At 49.5% G+C, this 19,680-nt stretch overlaps 1 protein-coding gene and 1 pseudogene across 2 annotated transcripts; one reads left to right on the top strand and one right to left on the bottom strand.

The window, feature by feature from the left end:
* The first annotated feature begins 2,285 nt into the window (after nt 1–2,285).
* On the top strand, nt 2,286–3,286 carry LOC311183137 (large ribosomal subunit protein eL6-like; annotated as a pseudogene). The gene has a single exon. The product of its transcript is annotated as a large ribosomal subunit protein eL6-like (transcript).
* A 5,193-nt stretch (nt 3,287–8,479) lies between these two features.
* Nucleotides 8,480–19,461, bottom strand: SLC4A9 (solute carrier family 4 member 9; the record flags this gene model as incomplete). Its single annotated transcript, XM_084252291.1, has 21 exons — nt 19,215–19,461; nt 18,397–18,557; nt 18,008–18,121; nt 17,531–17,586; nt 17,274–17,431; nt 16,915–17,002; nt 16,494–16,648; nt 16,171–16,287; nt 15,862–16,036; nt 15,577–15,710; nt 15,145–15,407; nt 14,515–14,564; nt 14,073–14,261; nt 13,829–13,942; nt 12,507–12,668; nt 12,171–12,349; nt 11,483–11,555; nt 10,076–10,144; nt 9,641–9,814; nt 8,898–9,050; nt 8,480–8,533 (listed from the first exon to the last, which is right to left on the bottom strand). The coding sequence occupies exons 1-21, from the start codon at nt 19,430–19,432 to the stop codon at nt 8,480–8,482; spliced, it is 2,856 nt and encodes a 951-aa protein (XP_084108417.1). The 5' UTR covers nt 19,433–19,461.
* Nucleotides 19,462–19,680: the final 219 nt, after the last annotated feature.

Here is a 19,680-nt window from a genome sequence, read left to right as displayed (position 1 = left end):
ATACCGCAGTTCTTGTGTGGCATAAATAAACAAAATAAATCTTTATTTTAGAAAGGGGGGGTGCTTCCCCAAGCCCTCCTCTTAACTCTGTCTACATTTGAGAAGTAAATACAAACACATTCCTGCCACGCCTAATCTCTGCTCTGGGTTGTTCTCAAAAAAAATGACCAAAGCTGTCTGTGACCATAGAATATATAGACAAGTGTACAGTCAGGTCCTCTTGCAAAGACAGAAGTCTAGACTGTTGGGAAGCATGAGGCCCTAGACAAGGAGAGAGAGAAACACAGAACTGAGAAGAAAGAACCCACAACCTCAGACATTGAGCCAAGAATTGAATTCACTTTATAACAACGTTTGATTCTAATACCAACAAAACTTTGAGAACCATGGTCCCACGGACACAGACTAGAGAGGACAGGGCCTAGTTACTAATGTGGAGAGATTTTCCCTGGGGTTTGTGATGCTTTAATAAACTTCTATACAGCCCTGGGTCTTTCATCTAAAGATCTTAAAGAATCTTACAGGTATCAATTAACCCTTGCAGCACCCTGGAATCCAGGCTTTGGCCCCATTTTACTAACAGAAAACTAAGCCAGTGGTTTAGAGCCAGTAAAGGAACATTTCACAGTCATGTGACTTGGACTGAACAAGCTAAGGGCTAGGTTTGAAGGCAATACTGGCCTCAAAATATTTTCCTTGTGACAGTGGTTCCCAACCTAGGGACTGTAGAGAGCTTAAATTCACATGTATGTTTACCACATCTTGACCTGCAAGCAGATGATAATTTGACTGGGTCCTTGTTACTCAGGTCCCAGCTTAAAGCTTACTCTTCAGAGAAGCCTTCCCTGAACATCCATCTTAAGTAATGTCTTCTCCAAGTCCCTATCTTATTACCCTTCTTAATTTTCTTCAGAGTATTTACCATTATCTAAGATGATCTTATATTTTGGTTGTTACTACTCTCTAATGAAAACTCTATGAAGTAAGATACCTTATCTGACAGAACACTGTCAATTTTCAGTAATCATTTGTTGACTATTTCAATAAGGAAGTCTTTATGAAGATGTTTTCAACAATATATAGATGTTGTTGAAATAAGTAAAATATTCAGGTATCTATACTTAAATGATATGGTTGGCATACATTTCCTCTCAGTCATTAAATAGATTACCATTTTAGGTCCTTCTTTATGACATTAAAAGAGAGCCATCGGAATTTTCATTTCTAGCTTTGTGTGGTTTAAAACTTCCTGGACAACCTTCCTAACTAAAACAATAACGTAATTCTTAACTTTAAAATTCATAGATGAACTAGCAAAAAAGTAAGGCATTAGAATGACCCCCAAAACAAACTACAATCAGAAACATTGTCCTTGAAGCATCTCTTTTCTTTAAGAATAACACCTCCTGGGCCTCCCTGGTGGCGCAAGGGGTTCACAGCACTGTGAAGCTATCCACAGCCTCTGCAGCACAAATTAGATACCCAGCCGGCCAGGGAGCTACCCACATGGCACAGCAGACCTTTCCTGTCTCGCCTGCTGCTCCCCTCAGCAGTGTATTTCAGTCAGTCTGCCTGTTCTGTTCCCCACTCTGTCTCTGGTGAATCCTCTCACCCATTGCACCTCTGGCCTATACCCCAGTTCTTGTATTCATAAATAAAAAAATCTTTAAAAAATAAAAAGTTAAAAAAAAAACAAAACATTTCATTCTTCTGGTTTTCCTTTCCTGTCAAGAGCCCCCCTTAGTCTGTGCCTTTTCTGATTCCTCACCCACCTCCAACGTCTCAGCATGAGAGTATGCCAAGATTTGGTCCATGGATCTCTTTTTTAATTATGTCCTCCCTTGGCAATCTTATCTAGTTTGTTTTAAATATAATTTATGTGCTAATAACCTAATACAGTTTTACCTCTGACTCAGACCTTCCCCCAAACCTCGTATTTGCATGTCTGACTGCCTATTTGACTTCTCTACTTGATTATCAAAAAACATCATACTGGGCCTCCCTGGTGGTGCAGCAGGTTGAGCGCAGCACTGTGAAGCTGTCCGCAGCCTCTGCAGCGTGGGTTCGATTCCCAGCCGGCCAGAGAGATAACCACATGGCACGACAGACCTCTCTTGTCAGGCCCTCTGCTCCCCTCAGCAGTGTATTTCGGTCTGTGTGCCTGTTCTGCTCCCCACTCTGTCTCTGGTGAATCCTCTCACCACCACCGCACACCTCTGGCCTACATCCCAGTTCTATGCAAAAATTTAAAAAAAAAACCTTAGCTCTCTTTCCAGTCTTGCAAGATGTCAGGTAAAAAAGCTGAGAAGACGCTAATAAGGAGAAGAAACCTAAAACCAAGAAACCTGGTGCCAGTGCAAGGTTAAGAAAGGCCAAAGCCAAAACCCCTCAGAAGGGGAAGCCCCACTGCAGGCGAAGCCCTGTCCTAGTGAGAGGAATTGGCAGTTATTCCCGATCTGCTATGTATTCCAGAAAGGCAATGTACAAGAGGGAGTGTTCAGCAGCTAAAGCCAGGATTGAAAAGAAAAAGAGGAAAAGGTTCTTGATACCATCAAAAACCAATTGGTAGTGACAAGAATAGTGCTACCCAAGTAGTTAAGCTTTGCAAAATGCCTAGTTATTATCCTATTGAGGATGTACCTCGAAAGCTGATGAACCACAGCAGAAAAAAACCCTTCAGTCAGCATGTGAGAAAACTGCAAGCTGGCATCACTCCTGGCACCAATCTGACCATACTAATTGGGCGTCACAGCACAAGAAGGTATTTTTCTTGAAGCAGCTGGGCAGTGGCTGCTACTCATGACTGAACCTCTGTCCCTCAGTGGAGTTCCCTACGTAGCACACACCAGAAATTTGTCATAGCCACCTCCACCAAAAATGATATCACTGGTGTGAAGATCCCAAAACATGTCTCTGATGCTGACTTCAAGAAGAAGCTGCATAAGCCCCAATACCAGGAAGGTAGTCTCTTCCACACAGAGCAGGAGAAATGTGAGATAACAGAACAGTGCAAGGTTGATCAGGAAGCTGTGGACTGGCAAATTCTGCCAAAAATCAAAGCTGTTCCTCAGGTCGAGGGCTATCCCTGCTCTGTGTTGTGCTTACAAATGGAATTGCCCTCACAAATTAGTGTTTTGTTACAAAGAATCTGATTAAATCATGTTTTTTTAAGAAAAAATGAAAAAGAAAAATATATAAAAGCAAAAATTTAACAGATCTATAAGACATAGTGACAAAGTCATTATCACAGTATGTGTACTAACATACCTCCTCCTCCAGTATTTAATAGTTCAAACAGTTCAAAAAAAAGGTTATGACATATGTAGGACATTTTGAGCAGTATAATTAGTTGACTGACTTAATAGAAATAGATAGAAAATTGCTTCTGGAAACTGGACAATAAACATTTGCAAGCACAAATGGAACCTCACACAAGCTAAAATGCAATTACATTAGAAATCAGTTACAAAAAGTTAAGAGGAAAGAAAACATACACTTGAAATTTTTTTTTTTGTGGGGTTTTTTTTTTTTAAGTAGATTTTTTTTTTAATAGAGGCATGTTTTATTTATTTGTTTTGTTTGTTTTTGTTTTTGTTTTTGTTTTTTTATAGAGGCATGCTTTTACTTATTTATTTATTTCTTTGTTTGTTTTTGTTTATACATGCACTGGGTACAGTCAGAAGCGCAATCGCGGGAGGGTGAGAGAATTCACCAGAGCCAGAGCAGGGAGCAGAGCAGGCAGAAGGACCGAGGTACACTGCTGAGGGGAGCAGCGGGCGGCAGGAGAGGTCTGCGCGCCATGTGGGACCCTCCTCCGGTGGCCGGGGAGCAGCCGGGGATTGAACCGGCACTGCAGAGGCTGCGGGCAGCTTCGCAACCCAGCGCTCAACCACTGCACCACCGGGGAGGCCCTGGAATTTTTTTTTTTAAGATTTATTTATTTATTTATGCAAACACTGGGTACAGTCAGAAGCGCGGGAGGGTGAGAGAATTCACCAGAGCCAGAGCGGGGAGCAGAGCAGGCAGAAGGACCGAAGTACACTGCTGGGGGGAGCAGCGGGTGGCAGGAGAGGTCTGCGCACCATGTGGGACCCTCCTCCGGTGGCCAGGGAGCAGCCGGGGATCAAACGGGCGCTGCAGAGGCTGCGGGCAGTTTCACAACCCAGCGCTCAACTGCTGCGCCACCGGGGAGGCCCCACTTGGAAATTTTTACTTTTTAAAAATTTTTTAAAGATTTATTTATTTATGCATACAAGAGGTGGGGTACAGGCCAGAGATGCGGGGTGTGAGAGAATCACCAGAGACAGAGTGGGGAGCAGAACAGGCAGACTGACTGAAATACACTGGTGAGGGGAGCAGCGGGGGAGATAAGAGAGGTCTGCTTCGCCATGTGGGTTGCTTCCTGGCCTGCCAGGGATTGAACTCGGGCTACAGAGGCTGCAGATTGCTTCATAGTGTGGTGCTTAACCCCTTGCACCACCAGGAGGCCCCCACTTGGAAATTTTTTAAATGCACTTCTTGAAAATTTTGGGTTCAGGAAGAATAATAAGAATGTGTGTGTGCAAAGCACCTCCTTCTGTTCTGGATGACTGAAAGGAAACCACCATCATGATTTGTTGAAAGTTTTAGTTGTATCTGAAGAGAAGAGGGAAAGCAATTGATGGTTGATACTAAGTAAAAAAAGGAAAGGGAGAGTAGTTTTGTCTTAAAATTAAAATGTATGGTTGTGCCAGAATGTGGAAGAATAGAGAAAAAGCTAAAATAAGGGTATGTAGTAAGTTGTAGAAGGTTTGAGGGGAAGTGAATTTTATTTGCCTTGGTTTATAAAATCTGCAAATAATGGGTTTGAAGAGAAACAATGATACGTGTTGGAAATTTGACCATATTGCATTATTTGGTCGATTTATTCATATGATGGAAAAATACTGATTAATCTTTTATTGTAATATGTTTCTGTTCAAATGAGATCCTAGTCTTAAAATTCTTGTCACGGCAGATTTACAATGTTGATCCATCCAAGTAAATGTTGAATATTTTGTGAAATATATTTGGCCAGTGAAAATGAAAACAAAACAGAAAAAAACCTGTAAATAGATCAATCCAAATGATTTCTCTGTATAAATGAATTATATAAGTAAAAAGAATCACACACATAATCACCATTAAAAAAAAATGTGTGTATACACACATGCATATATGTAAACACATATATACATATATGTAAAATAAGAATACTATATCAAAACTTGTGGGAACTGAGATAACAAAGATGCAAAATAATGCACTAAGAACCTTAGAAAAATAACAGAATAAGCCTAAAGAAAATAAAAGGAAACAAGAACAGAAAAGAATGAAATAGTAAAACATTCAATAGAGAAGGTCAACAGAGTCAGAAACTAGTTTTTTTAAAAAACTAGTAAAACAGATTAATTTCTGGTAAGAATACCAAGAACAAAAAGAGAAAGTCAACAATAATATTAAAAACAATAAGGGAACGATTCCTAAATGTTCTATATTGATAAAGCAGATAAAGTTTGTAATAACTTTATACCAATAAATATGAAAGCTTAGGTAAAATTAATAGATTTCTATAAAAATGCAGTTCAACAAAACTGACTAAAGAAAGACCCTGAAGACCTTACAACTGGAACCTAAAATTTCTCCCAAAAAAAGTCATTTTAAAAAATCCTACAATAGAGACCTCCCTGGTGGCGCAGGCAGTTGAGCACAGCGCTGTGAAGCTGTCCACAGCCTCTGCAGTGCAGGTTAGATCCCAGTCGGCCGGGGAGATACCCACATGGCGCAGCAGACCTCTCCTGACTTGCCCGCTGCTCCCCTCAGCAGTGTATTTCAGTCAATCTGCCTGTTCTGCTCCCCACTCTGACTCTGGTGAATCCTCTCACCCCCCACACCTCTGGCCAGTACCCCAGTTCTTATATGCATAAATAAATAAGTCTTTTAAAAAAATCACTTGAATCAACTTAAATTTTCCACAAAGATCCAGGTGGCTTCACCAGTGAACTCTTTGAGTCAACAGAAAAATGGTGAATGAATTGTCATGGAGTCATACAATGGGATGCTATACAAGGATGCTATACAGACTATGAAAAATGAACAAAGTACAATTATCATCAACTTAATTGATTCTCAAAAGAATGTTGAGGAAAGAAGCAGTCAGAAGAATTCATACGGTGTGATTTCATGTATCTAACATTCAGAAATAGGCAAAATAATAAATACATGGATACATAAGTAGATGTTAAAACCATAAAGAAAAGCAAGAGAAACTAATTACCATAAAATTGGGGATAGTGGTTACCTGGGATTGGGGTTGCAATCTGGGAGGAACATACAGAGGGAGCTTTTGGGGCAAGAGAAATATCCTGTTCTTAACTTCAGTGTTGGATACATAGGTATACTTTTTATTCTATAATCCTGCTCCTAAGTATAGACTCTAAAGAAGTTCTTGCATTCACAGAAAACATTTTATTTGCTCTTTTTGTATATATCATATATTTTTCGACGTATAGAATCATTCAGTCTATGTAGACTGAATATCAAAATAAGGTAGATAGGTGTGTTCTGACACAGGGGAAATATCCAGTGTATACCAAGTGACAAGCATGTTATAGAACTCAACAGTATATTCCATTTTAATAAAAATAGTAACATGTCCATTGAAATAAATCAGAACAACATTTATTAAAATGTGAACACTGGTTATCTCTGGGATGGTTTCTATTTCAAAATTTTACATTTCTGTAGTGTTTCAATATTTTGCAGTGATATTTACTATTGTAGTCAAAAGAACAAAGATTATTTTTAATGTGTAAAAGAATTTAAAAAAGAGGGCCTCCCTGGCGGCGCAAAAGGTTAAGGCGCAACCTATGAAGCTGTCCGTAGCCACTGAAGCACGAGTTTGATCCGCGGTGGGCTAGGGAGAAACCCACATGGTGGAGCAGACCCCTCCAGTCTTGCCCGCTGCTCCCCTCAGCAGTGTATTTCAGTCAGTCTGCCTGTTCTGTTCCCTACTCTGTCTCTGGTGAATCCGCTCCCCCCCCCACCTCCCCCCCGCCCACACCTCTGGCCTGTACCCCAGCTCTTGTATGCATAAATAAATAAATCTTTTTTTTAAAAAAAGAATTTCAAAAGAAAGAATACTTTATTCAGGAAAGAGGTACTTTTTCCTCCCTCTTGCAAGCTATAGTCACTGACAACCTCCTGATTCTGTAAAAGAGAATTTATGAGAACAGCAAGTTCAAAATGGGAAGGACTTCTGGACTTGGTCCCTTTAAAGGGGCCAGAGTAAGTTGGGCCTGGTCAGTCCTTCTGACTTACTAGCCTTTCCTAACCCCAAGCAAATCTGCTTGTTCCCCGCCTCTCTGCACCCTGAGCTCAGGAGGGTGACTGAGGTCTTGGCCAGCTGCCCTCCTTGTCCTGCCCATTGTTCCACATTCCCAGCCAACTGAGCATCTGCAGTTAAGCCAAAGGTCGTCAAAGTCCTGACTTCCTGAGTAAACACCTGTGGGCTGAGAGAAGACATGGCAGGGTCAGTGCAAGTGCTCAGGGACACACAGGACACAGAACAGAACAAAGCAGTGCCAGCGCATAAGGAAAGCTTGTTCTGGCTAGGCCAGCCCGTGAACCTCCGGTCTCCCTCTAATCCCTAGACTTGCCGAGTGGTGAGGGCTGTTGGACTCTCCGACTTGCAGAGGCTTGGAGAGGATGGTGTTCCTTGGCCCAAAAGAGAGTTCAGCTTATTAAGGCACCCTCTGCCTTAGAACAGTTCCCCCCCTCCATCTTATCCTGACTAGCTTCTATTCATTCTTCAGATCTCAAATTATGGACCACTTCCTCTTGGAAGCCTTCCCCCAGCACCCCACCTTCACTCCTCTGCAAGAAGGACTTTAAAGGTCTCTCTGCTCCCACCGCTTATGTACTTCCTTAGCCTAACTCTTAACTGTTATTGACTGTCTTGCCCTGGAAGTTAAGCTTCCTGAGGTCGGGGACCATGAAGACTGTCTAGCATCTAGATACTCCATAAGTACTTAGAAAATGTTTTGATAAATAGATGAGTAAAATAAAGGCATGGTAGAGAGCGCAAGTGACAGAATCCCTCCGCGAGTCTGGCGCGTGGTTCTCTGCAGCAGAGGGGAGAGCCCGGCTCTCTTCTGCGCCGCTCCTCCGAACCACATCCAGTTTGATGTGAGCTTGGGCTCCCTCTACCGGCCAGACTTCCGTGCTGCAGGTACCCTTGCTTTCTTGCTTCTGCCACTTGAGAGACCTTTCTTACCCTCCCTCCCCCAGTCTCCGGGTCAGGAGGGACTGGAGCTTGAAAAGAAAACAGTGTGGTCAGCACATTGGAGGTTTCCAAGGCCTGAAACCCCACTTTCCCACCCTTAGCACCAGGGATGCTTCTCTCACACACTCACCTCATGTTCAGTTTCCCCAGGTCTCCACGCCCAGACTCCTATTCCAGCTAATTCACAGAGATGTTGATTTCTGGAGCCTTTGGCTGATACATCAGCTCCGACTGTACAGCAAAGATCCCAAGATGAGTTGGGAATAAACAGAAAGAAACAGAGATACAGCAGAGAGAAATGGACCCAGAGACCAAAGACACACATTGAGACAAAGATCAGGGTTGAGACAGACAGCCCAGTAGAGCTGGTCCCCATCCCTTTCCATCGCCATGGGCTCATAAACCAGGGACCCTGGCCTAGGAAGAAAGATTTCCCACACCCTTTCAGGGTACCTATGTCAGTACAGACCTAAGGGGAGTGATTGTATTCATCAGATCTCCAGACTTAATAGAGATATTTGACTTGAGGGACAACAGAGCAAGTGCGTGCTCCCCACCCCTACCCCATTCTGAGAGGGCCCATCCTGGAGCTCACATCTTCACTGTCACTTCCACTGAATGAGTTTTCTGGCTCCAGCCCCTTCTCAGGGATGCTCCTCTCCTCTGGCATCAGCTCATCCAGCCAGAGGAGTTCCTGTGGTGAGAAGACCCACTCCAGTGCCTTTCGAACCCCCATGAGGCCCAGCAACTGCAAGGATAGAAACAAAGCCCAGGGCTATAGCAGCAGCTGCATGAACAATGGTAAGACTTACCAAGCACGTCCTACATGCTAGGTATTGTGTATTGTTTCCCTGGATGCCTGCACATTCCTATGAGGTAGATATAATAATTATTCCCATTGTACAGAGAAGGAAACTGAGGCCTTTAGTATTATCTCAGAGGTCACACAGCTGGGATGTGGTAACCAGATCAGTCCTACTGCAAAGCCTATGGCTCTTAACTTCCTTAGTGAGTAAGAACAAGGTGTGTTATCACCTCACTGAGTAAGGAAAATGTCAGCATTGCCTCTCCCAGGGCCTCACTTTTCTTCTGGGTTATATAACCCTACTTGTGTTGATCAGCCCAAAGAGGTTGAGTAAAAAGTTGGATCCGGTATCCTGGAGCTAGCCCATCTGCAGGCATCCTTCAGTTATCTTTCTTTGCCCTACAATTTCCAACCAGCAAAGCCAGGGCAAGTGAGAGAGGGGAAATTCTTCCTCTTCTGAAGGCCTAGTGCACCCTCTCACACTCAGAGTCTCCCAAGCCCTCCAGGATACCATCAACCCTGGCCCAAGTCACCATGAGGGGGAAGACGATGGCTGCAGGAGTAGACTTGATTATCCAAAGCAGACCCAGGCAGGCAAGTTGGATGGCTGTGAAGAGGTGGACCCTGCCCAGACGCACATGCCGTAAGAACAGGAGATCTGGCTGGTGTTTTGCTGGCATCAATAATAGCTGCACCCTCTTTGTGAACTGGAGGAACAGAGCAGGAGGGAGGCAGTGTATTCAAGTCTCGGGGGGGGGGGTGTCACTGTTAGCTAACCAAGCCCAACACGGGGTGTGGGGAGGTACTGGAAGGCTCCCTTGGCCTTCTGCCCAGCCAGAGCATGGAGCAGAATGCCTGTGCCCTGGAGAGGCAGGAAGAGGACAAAAGGAAATGGCAGGTGCAGACAGGAGGTACCAGTAGGACAGAAGACAAGGAGTGGAGTTCCTTGGTAGTTTTAATGGGCTCACCTGGATGCTGCTAATTGCTGCCACCCCCATGTAAAGGAAGATGCCATAGAGCACAGGCATCGGGATGAACTGGTGGGAAAAAAGTGGAGAACTGGTAATGGAGTTTACCTCTGCCAGCCCAAATGCCCACCCAGATCTTGCTGTTCCTTTTCCACTTTGCATGGCTACTCTCATCCATCACATCTGTCACATGAGTTAAATTCTATGATTGGCTCCATTTTAGAGATGGGGAAATTGAATTTCAGAGACTAAGTGACTTGCCCATTACCAGACCCACCTCGCCAATCTTATCTATCTCTGCTGTTTCCTCTCAACTGGCCTCCGTTCCCTCTTTCCACATGCCCAGGTTTAGTTCCACCCCTAGCAAGGCCTTTTGCTTTGCTATTCCCTCCATTTGAAATGCTCTTCCCTCACTTCTTCCTCACTACTCATCTCAGGACACTCCAGAAAGGCCGCCCCTCGCCATCCACTGGAAAGTAGACCCCTGGTGCTCTTCACCATCTCACTCTCTTCTTTTTTTTCATAGCAGTTGTCACTATCTGAGATTATCCTATTTTTTTAATCTGTCTCCTCTCACCGGACTACAAGGATGTGGATGATCTCCTTTGATCACACTGTATCCCCAGTCCCTGGCACAGTGCTTGGGCATGGTTTATGCTCAGTAAATATCTGCTGAATGAGAGTCACCGAGCCAGTAAGTGGCTGATCCGGTCCATCTGGCTCTGTCAGCTACTCCACTCTCACCCAGCCTTTCCCTCCCCTAACCCCTTGTTGTCCTGCCAGGGGCGCGTGCTCCAGCTCTCCACGCTCTCCTTCCCGGCTCTGCTGTCTTGGCTCGTTGAACCTCTGCTATTACCTGTTACTTAAGTTTTGTTTATGCACGTGTGTGCATGTGCATGTGTGTGTGCATGCGTGCGTGTGTGTGTGTGTGTGTGTGTGTTGCCAGCAGGGACTTGGTTCCTTATTCTTCTCACTACTCCTCCCTTCCCACACCTCCACTTCCCCCAGGTGCCCAGCAGAGCCTGGCACACAGCAGGTGTTCTCTAAACATCTGGTGAGGGAGAAGTGAAGGGGTTTTGCTTCCAAGTGTCTCTGGGGTGTGATGCTCGTACTCAACCGCTTGTTGAGAGGCTGGAGCGAGGGGGTGGGCAGTGCCTCCACCCTGCCTGCTGGGTAGAAAGCCCACTAGGTAAGAGTTTGGGTTCTCAGATCTGAGAAACTAGCGCTCTTGGTTTCTTCCTTTATAACGGACAGATGCCCCTCACAGTTAATGTGAGGGTTCGTTGAGACCACGAGTGGAGAAAGCCTGCCCGGGACCTGGCACGCAGTCTGTGATCAGCCAGTGTCAGCTCTTGCTGTTTATCACCATGGCCCTGACCCTAACACTGGCCCGTCTCACAAAGGTACCTTGAGCACAGGTGCCAGGAAGAGCGAGACTCCAGTGAGGATGAACACCACCAGGCCTGTCAGCCTCTGCTCCCTGTGGGGAGAGGGAGGAGTTAGCCATAGTCTGGGAGAACCCTGGGGTTCAACTGGCTGGAGGGAAGTGGAAGGATCCCCCAACAGTCACCTGGCAGGGAGGGGTCTTAGCTTGGTGTGCAAAACTGTAGACACAGCAGGGCACTTAAACATGAGGATCGGATCCCAGGCCTCGCTGTACACTCAAGCTTATAGTTGCTCTTTGTGTTTGTTTTTTACTTTGATGGAAAATTAGCAATTTTTACACTACTATACAGACTTTTATTTCAGTTTATAAATCTGAGTTCACGTACTTTCCACAATGTGATTGTGGAAACATTTCTATGATGACTCCTTTGTAACTTCAATGAGGTGCTGATGCTTTGAGCGGGGATTATTAGGTGGCACTTCACCCTCGCTCAGCCCTGGCTGAAGGAGAGGGGAAGATGTGACTCGCCCGCCTCAGGGCCCAGAAGCTTCTTACCCATTCAGCTCCTGCAGTGCTCATGGGGCAGTGAGATAGAACCCTCCAAAGAGACCAGCTTATAATTTAAGCTTCCCACGTAACTCTCCCTTGTACCCTCTACCCCAACTTGCTGCCCACTTCCCACTCCAGTCTCCTGAATACAGGCCTCACCTGATGCCCAGAAAGCTGGGGGGCTCCCCTGGGGCACAGGCTCTGCTCTCCTTCCGAAGACTGTCCATGTGTGCCAGGGAGATGACGGTGGCCGAGACATACCAGGGCAGCCCAAGCGCTGAGGTCAGCAGCAACAGCACAGCCACACAAAAGAGGTCCAGGTGGAAGCCAGCTCCTTTCTGCGGGTTGAGGTGGGGCTGCAGGATGCAGCTAGCGCAGGCCTGGGCCTTCTGTCCTTTGGCGTGGGGCAAGAGGAACTTTGACCGCCCCCCATCCAGCCCCTGGGAGCTGCTGTCCCTTGGTCAAGGGGCCTAGAGTCTTGCCCACAAGCCTTACCCGAAGCCTATACTCGGTGTGGTTGAGAATGACCGCTGTGATCTGCTGGTCCATGAAGATGAGGATGGACAGCAGCAGAGCGGGCAGGGCGGCTGCCACACTCAGCCACCAGGGGTTAGCTCCAAAAGGCGACACCAGCCAGCCACGCCCAGGGAGAGTGGGCTGGGGAAGGAGGATCCATGGACAGGTTGGAGAGGGTCTCCTAAGAGAACCTGGCCCACACCCCTCAGCCTTGGCATTCTGCCACAAGCCCCCTCCCCCACCACCGGAAGACACTGGCTGCTAGGTGGGAGACGTGGGCCTGCGCACCCAGCTGGTTCAAAGCATCTCAGCTACTTCAAAAAGGGCAGAAGGGGATAAGCCTGAGGGTGGGCTGGAGCCAGGTGTTCTGTACTTTATTTCTCAGAGCCCCTCCCCCCTGCAAGAGGAAACATGGTAGATCAGGCCTGTGCTCGCTGTCTGGGTGCACAGAGCCCTCCTCCCTAGCACCCCCTAGGGTGGGGCGACTCAGGCTCAGACCTGCCTCATCTGAGGCAGGGGCAGGGCTGGGTGTGTCTGCGTCTGCTCTGATTACAAGCGTCTGTGTGGAGGAGGGGGCCCAGGTGTTGCCTCTGTTCTGTGCTTCTGAGGCTGCCCCAGTTGGAAGACCCCCTCCCGTTTGGGGGGATACTGGAAAGGAGAGCTCCAAATGTACAAAGTCTAGGTGCTAAGTCAGGGCTAAGCTTTATCCAGTGTACCATCCCTCTGGACAGGGAGCTCCAGCTTTGTGGGATCAGACCTGGCAACTAGGGGTGCAAGGAAGAGATTGGGGAGTAGTGGGGTGGGTAGGGCCATACCAAGGATAGGGAGAACCTGTAACAATTGTTAACATTTATGAGGTCTTGGTATGTGCCAGCCCCGGGCACCATGATAAGTACTTGGCACTATGATCTGTGAACCTCAGAACGACTTATGGGATAGGAACTATTATGCATTACTTACATTTATAGATGAAGAAATCAAGGCTCAGAAATGTGGGTTAACTTGCCTAAGGCCACACAGCTGGGAAGTGGCAGAACTGGAATGCAAACCCAGGCTGGATGGTCAGGACCATCCTCTGAGCCCCTTCCCTATAATAATAGCTTCTGTGGATTCTTCGCTCACTTTGTGTCTGGAGCGGCACCTCATTAATCCTCTCTGTGAGGCCTTTATTCTACTCTTTCTATTTTATGAGCAAGGAATTGGAAGCTTAGAGGAGAAACATGGCATCTATGCATTTCCTTCCTCCAGGCTCCTGTCTGCTGGCCCTGCTTTTCCCTCAGCTCTGCACTCCCAGCACTCACCTTGAACTCTCTGGGGACCATGAGCTTCGGCGTGGCCAGGCCCAGGAAGGCGTCAAGGCCACAGCCCAGCAGAATGGCCAGGACTGAGGAGAAGTCACTGAGTCCCTTGCGCACCTAGCCACACAGTGGACACTCAGCCAGGTTCAGGACGGCCACCCGCCTCCTCCTCCTGACCCTTTCCCTTCCACAAACAGGACCCAAGGCCGAGAGCCAATCCTCTGACAGGAAGAAAGCTGACACTTACCATGGAAGGGAAGAAGCGACTGGTCTTAGCGTGCTTGAGGGCCATGGCAAAGAGGAAGGAGGTAAGGAAGAGGAGCAGAGAGAAGAAGGTGATGTCTGGGACTGTATGACAGCCAGGGCCACGAGGGCGGCCTCCCCGCCGGGCACACTCAGATGGGGGCAGCAAGGATACGTTGACCAGGCCTAGGTCCTATGTGGAGGGGCAGTCGGGGATGGGTTTGTGGGCAGCAGAATAAGCACCCTGCTCTCCTGGACCCCCCTCAAGGGTAGGGGGACCACAGAGACACCAAGGGCCCAGGATCATAGGGCACCAGCCTCAGCCAATGGCCAGACCTTGGTGAAATTGGATGGCTTTCCTTGCCCACAGGGTGGAAAGGCCACTACTTTGGCCTTCACCCTTTCTTTCCCAGGCCCTCCAAGAAGCAGGCCCTCACCATGCTCAAGATGTCATCTCTGTCTTTTGGCCTTGGCCTTATCCAATGAGACTCATTTCCTGGGAAGGAGACAAGGATTCAGGGGTATGCCCCTCCCCTGGAAAGCTTCTCTAGCCCTTCAGGAGCCTAATCTCACAGGGCCAGTTGAACCAGGCAGTTCTTCATTCTGGCTCATTTGTCTGCGATTCTTGGTTTATTGCCTCCTGCCCTTACGCCTTCCCAGCCCTTCACTATCTGTGTCCCTGGTGGCCAGCACAGGACTGGACAGGGCACATGCCCAGTAAATGTTTGCTGGGTGGCTGAGCCCCCAGAACTGGCCGTGTCCATGCCTAGCATAGGGTCTAGCACACTGGCGAGAACACCTCTTCCCATGTGGAGGGATGTTCGTAAGAGTAACCCTCCAGCTCCTCTCTACCAGGTGAGTCAGTGGGAAGCCATATTCTTGTGTCAGCATTGTCAGAAATAAAGATGTTCCACCTCCTCTGTGGTCTTATGTCTCGACTGATTGAGAACCAGAGTACTTCTGCTTATTAGGTGAGTAAGTACTCGGCATTTTGCTGAACTTAACCAGAGTGAACAGCAAAGGGATAACCCCGCCCCCACTAAGCCTCCCTCCTTGCACCTAGTTCCCTCACCCACCTCCTGGATCTGGGTACTGGCAGAGGCAGCCGTAGGCAGGGGATCCAGACCTCTGGATGGGGTAGGCCCGGGTCAAGCTGAGCATTTTACCCATGGCGTCATAGATGAAGATGAGACTGATGAGGGCACAGAAGCCTTCCTCCGTGAAGCGGGTGAAATAACGCACCAGCACACTGGCCTCCGTGGCCACCAGTGCCAGGCAAAAGGTGGCCACCCAGATGCCCACCCAGAGGCGGAAGGGCAGGTAGTCCAGGCTGTAATCTCTGGGGGTGAAAGAGGCAAAGGCTTGGCAGGGCTGTTCTGCAGGATTAACTCCCCCCGCCCCCCAGAAGCTCTGGAGCCCAACTGGCAGATCGCCCCCTCTGCTGTTGACCCACAGGACCAGGCCGAGCATGGCTAGTGAGTGGCTGGTCAGCAAGTGTGTTCTCCTACTTGCTGAAGGCGAAGAGCAGGCGTTCAAAGACAAGCACTGGTCCCGTGCTGCTGAGGATGGTGAGGGGCTGGCCGGCCATCAGGCAGAAGGCAGCTCCAGCCACCGCGGTGCCCAGGAAACTTTCTAGCACTCCCTAGAAGTGAATGGACAGGGGTTCACTATAGGATCCTTAGCACCTAACAGAAGCTTCAGCCCACCCATCATCCCAGGAAAGGGAGAACAGGGAGGAGGCTGGGTGGTGGAATGCAAAACCCTGCCTGCTGGGGTCACACAGCCCCACGCACCTGAGCACCCTCCGTGGCTTCTCCCAGCAGCCCCCCGAAGGTGATGGCATTAGTTACTGTGGCCAGGTAAATGTAGAGTACGGCAGAGATGCACTGGGGGTGCAGGGCGTCCAAGAAGTCGCTTGGGTACCAGGAGGCCTTCCGGCGTACATCCTGGATGAGGCCCCCAAAAAGCCTCCCCACCGTGGGTCGTCAGTGATCCAGATTCCCACACCCATGCCCCCAGCCCGGGGTGAGCCCACGCACAGTGCCCCAGTGTCTCCTCCCCCACCAGATCCCCTACCCCGCTCCCACCACAGCTCGCCTTACCTGCCGGTCCGCTGCAACTCTGGGCTGGGTGCTTGCGGCCCAGGGTCGTGCCTGCCCTCAGCCAGGGCCCCATGCCTGGCAGAGGTGCCCTTGACCTCCTGCGGTCGCGAGGGGAGCCTGATCAGAAGGGGAAACTAATTTGGCTGAAGATCCCCGACCTGTTGGCTACTCGGACCCGAAGTTTGTGACGCGCTGCCCCCTAGCGGCTGCTCATGTCACTGCAGGGGGACTCCAGATGCGAAGGTAAGTCTGTCCTTTCCTGCACCCTGCCCCTTCTCAACTGTAGAACTGGATCCAAGGCCTGGAGGGGAGGATCTAGATACCTTTTGTACTGAGGGGGCAGACATCTAGGCGGGGGAATCCGAGCTGTTGGGTCCCACCGACCTGGAGGAAGCACTGTCACCTCCTCTAGGAAGGCATCCAGGGCTGCCAGAAGGTCATGAACGTTGCTGGCCCGACGAGCTGACCCCTGGAATTGCTGGAGACAGGGCAGTAAATGCACATCTGGACCCTGAGATGCATTTTCACGATCTCAAAACTAGACACACACAAGTCACTTAGACAAGCCATTCACATACATTCATTCACAAATGCATTCACAAAGGAAGCTGGGAGCTCATAAGGGATACCAAGGTAACCACAGAAACTTTAGTCCTTATACTCAGGGACAGAAAGCTACACTGTTTCATTGTTTCCTCAGTTACAAATACAAATCTGGTCACATGTGCACACCGCCCATCTCACCCAGTCGCTCAGGAGGACAGCTGCTGCCCGGCCCATCTCATGGTAGCCCCTTCCTAGTGTGGGGGGGCCAAGGAGGAGACAGAAAAACCTGGTGACAGAACCAGGTCCCAGAAAGTGTCAGTGGGTGCTACCCCAGAGGGCCACTCTGGCCTCTGACCTTCCTATCAGCCTCAGATATTCAAATGCACACCTGCTCCATACACTGACCGCTGCCACTCTTCCTCCCCAGGCTCCTGAGCACCATCCCCACCCCCACCCCCAGCCCCAGGCTACAGCAGCTGGAGACCACCCAATTCCCTGCCCAGTAGGGGCCTTTCTTCTGGGCCCCAGGGTCCCTGACTCCCACGGAGCAGCCTCACCTGCTTGGGAGGGGCACCTCAGTGAGGGGTCCCAGCACTATTGGCTCCTGCAGTCGCACAAAGGCCCCCAGTGGCTGTACCAGGAAGCCCAGCTCTCCTGCAAGCACAGCCCCCGCTTCAGCCCCGGGTGGCAGCTTCTGTCGTAGAGGGTTCTGACACTGGATGGGGGTTCAAGGAGACACTAGTTAGAGGTGAGGGGGTAGGCCTCTGTTAACCCCTCATCCCTTTCCTGTCCTGCCCAGGGAAGGGCCACAAACCTGCTCCTTCAGGGGAGCTTCCTCATCAGGAGAAGCCTCTCTGGGCTGGGCAGGCCCTTCAAAACAGGATCATGCAGCGATGGGGAACACAGGCTTTGAAGGTGTATCCACCAGGCTCCCTGAAGGCTTTGCCGCTGACAAGCTGTGAAGGCTGGGACATCCCCCTCCCTCTCTGAAATTCAGTTTTCTCTTCACTAAAATGGGGATCGTTGTGCTACTACCTCAAGGGGTGTGGGTGAAAATTAAATGAGCTGTATCTACCAAGAACTCCTCTTCATTGAACTCTGGCTGCTGTGTTCAACCCCCTGCTGTGATTCGCCCCTCACTGTGCCACTTCCACCCCCCATTCATCCTCACGCCCATGAGAAAAGGTCTGAGCTGAGGCCAGGCCACTCCTGGTCCAGGAAAGTGCAGGACAGAGCCAAGACCCTCCTGCCCCAGGGTCTTTGGTCCTAGGTCCGGAGAGGGGCCTCTCACCCCAACAGGTCCTGGGGCCTGGGGCCTGGATGACGTGCTGGGGTCTCTGCAGCAGCAAGGCCTGCAGCTGCCCTCTCAGCTCTGGACTCAGCGACTCCACTCTGGTCACTTGCTCTGGAGAATAGAGGTGGGACTTCAACGCTTCCTGAGAGTTCTCTGCCTCCCAGCTCTTCCCCTGTCCCCTCTGTCCTGTTCCCTCCACCTGCTGGTAGTGTCGGAACTCAGAGGTTGTTGAACTTGTCCCTCCATTCTATTTTCTTCCCTGGTCATAGGGTTGGATAACTCCCAGGTGGGGTGGGGTGGATTCTGGAAAATTCCAGGACTTTGGGGGGAAATCTTAGGGAAATGATGAGCTACTCAAGTCCTCCCTGCAAAGGGCCCCAGCATACCCACAAGCTCCGGGAGGCTCCGAGCTGGACAGTCGAGCAGTACAAGGCCCTTGGTCAATAGGCTGCGAAGCTTCTGGAGGCTGGGCAGTGCCAGGGTTGGTACATGGGGAGCGCTCCATCGGCCTGAACCCACCTCTAGTTTCTCTTCAAACAGCACCCATCTGCAGTGGAGAGGAGTGCACAGTGTTACTGGGGGCCTCTCTCCTGGATCCAGGAGCAGAAACACAGGAGAGCCAGGGAGGTAGGATAATGGAAGCAGTTGTGGGCCCTGTGGTGCCCCTTCCCAGGCAGTTATCCCTCATGTTGGGGTAACAGATAACTCAAAACTAGCTATAGAGGGCCTCCCCGGTGGCGCAGCGGTTGAGCGCTGGGTTGCGAGGCTGCCCACGGCCTCTGCGGCGCGGGTTCGATCCCCGGCTGCTCCCCGGCCACCGAAGGAGGGTCCCACATGGCGCGCGGACCTCTCCTGCCGCCCGCTGCTCCCCTCAGCGGTGTGCTTCGGTCCTTCTGCCTGCTCTGCTCCCTGCTCTGGCTCTGGTGAATTCTCTCACCCTCCCGCGCCTCTGACTGTACCCAGTGCATGTATAAACAAAACAAACGAACAAATAAATAAATAAAACATGCCTCTATAAAAAAAAAAAAAAACTAGCTATAGAGAAGCTAAGCATTATGGAGGGTGAGGCCTAAAATAGGGGCATATAAAGGAGCTCCTGATTAAGAGTGAGAACACCCCCTCACTGAAGGAATTAGGGATCATAGAGGCAGCCCCAACTGGGGAAGGGGAGAAGCTCCCTAAAACTGGCCTGGATCCCACTCACCTGCCTGTCTGTCTCCACTCTGGTGTCTGAGGCCAACCCAGAAGCTCATTCAGCTGAATGAAGAGCAGAGGATCCTTGGGTGCCCCCAGTTTCCTGCTGTCTGTGTCGGAGGGGACATCAGGGCTGAGGCCAGAGCCAGCACTGCCACCCAGCTCTCCCATGGGCACATTTTCTTGAGCACTGGAAACATCAAGCTCCTCCTGGCCTGGCAGCTTCATCTTGGAGAGGCGTGCGCAGACTCCTGGGATGGTGCAGTCCTGGGTTCTGAGGTCAGGGGCCTTCAGGCTGGCTGCATTTATAATCACACCACAAGCAGCACAACACAAAGCAAGGCCTGCTGACACCAGAGCCAACCGGGTCACTTCCCCTACTGGCTTGCCACAAACTGCCCCACCCTAGCCTGAGAGCATTTGTAAGGGTAGCTTGACATTTTTTGAGGTTCTCCAGAAATGCCCAGTCTGTGGCA

Source organism: Talpa europaea (assembly GCF_964194135.1).
Source record: "Talpa europaea genome assembly, chromosome: 13".
Taxonomy (NCBI): domain Eukaryota; kingdom Metazoa; phylum Chordata; class Mammalia; order Eulipotyphla; family Talpidae; genus Talpa; species Talpa europaea.
This window is presented reverse-complemented; position numbering and strand designations above follow the sequence as displayed.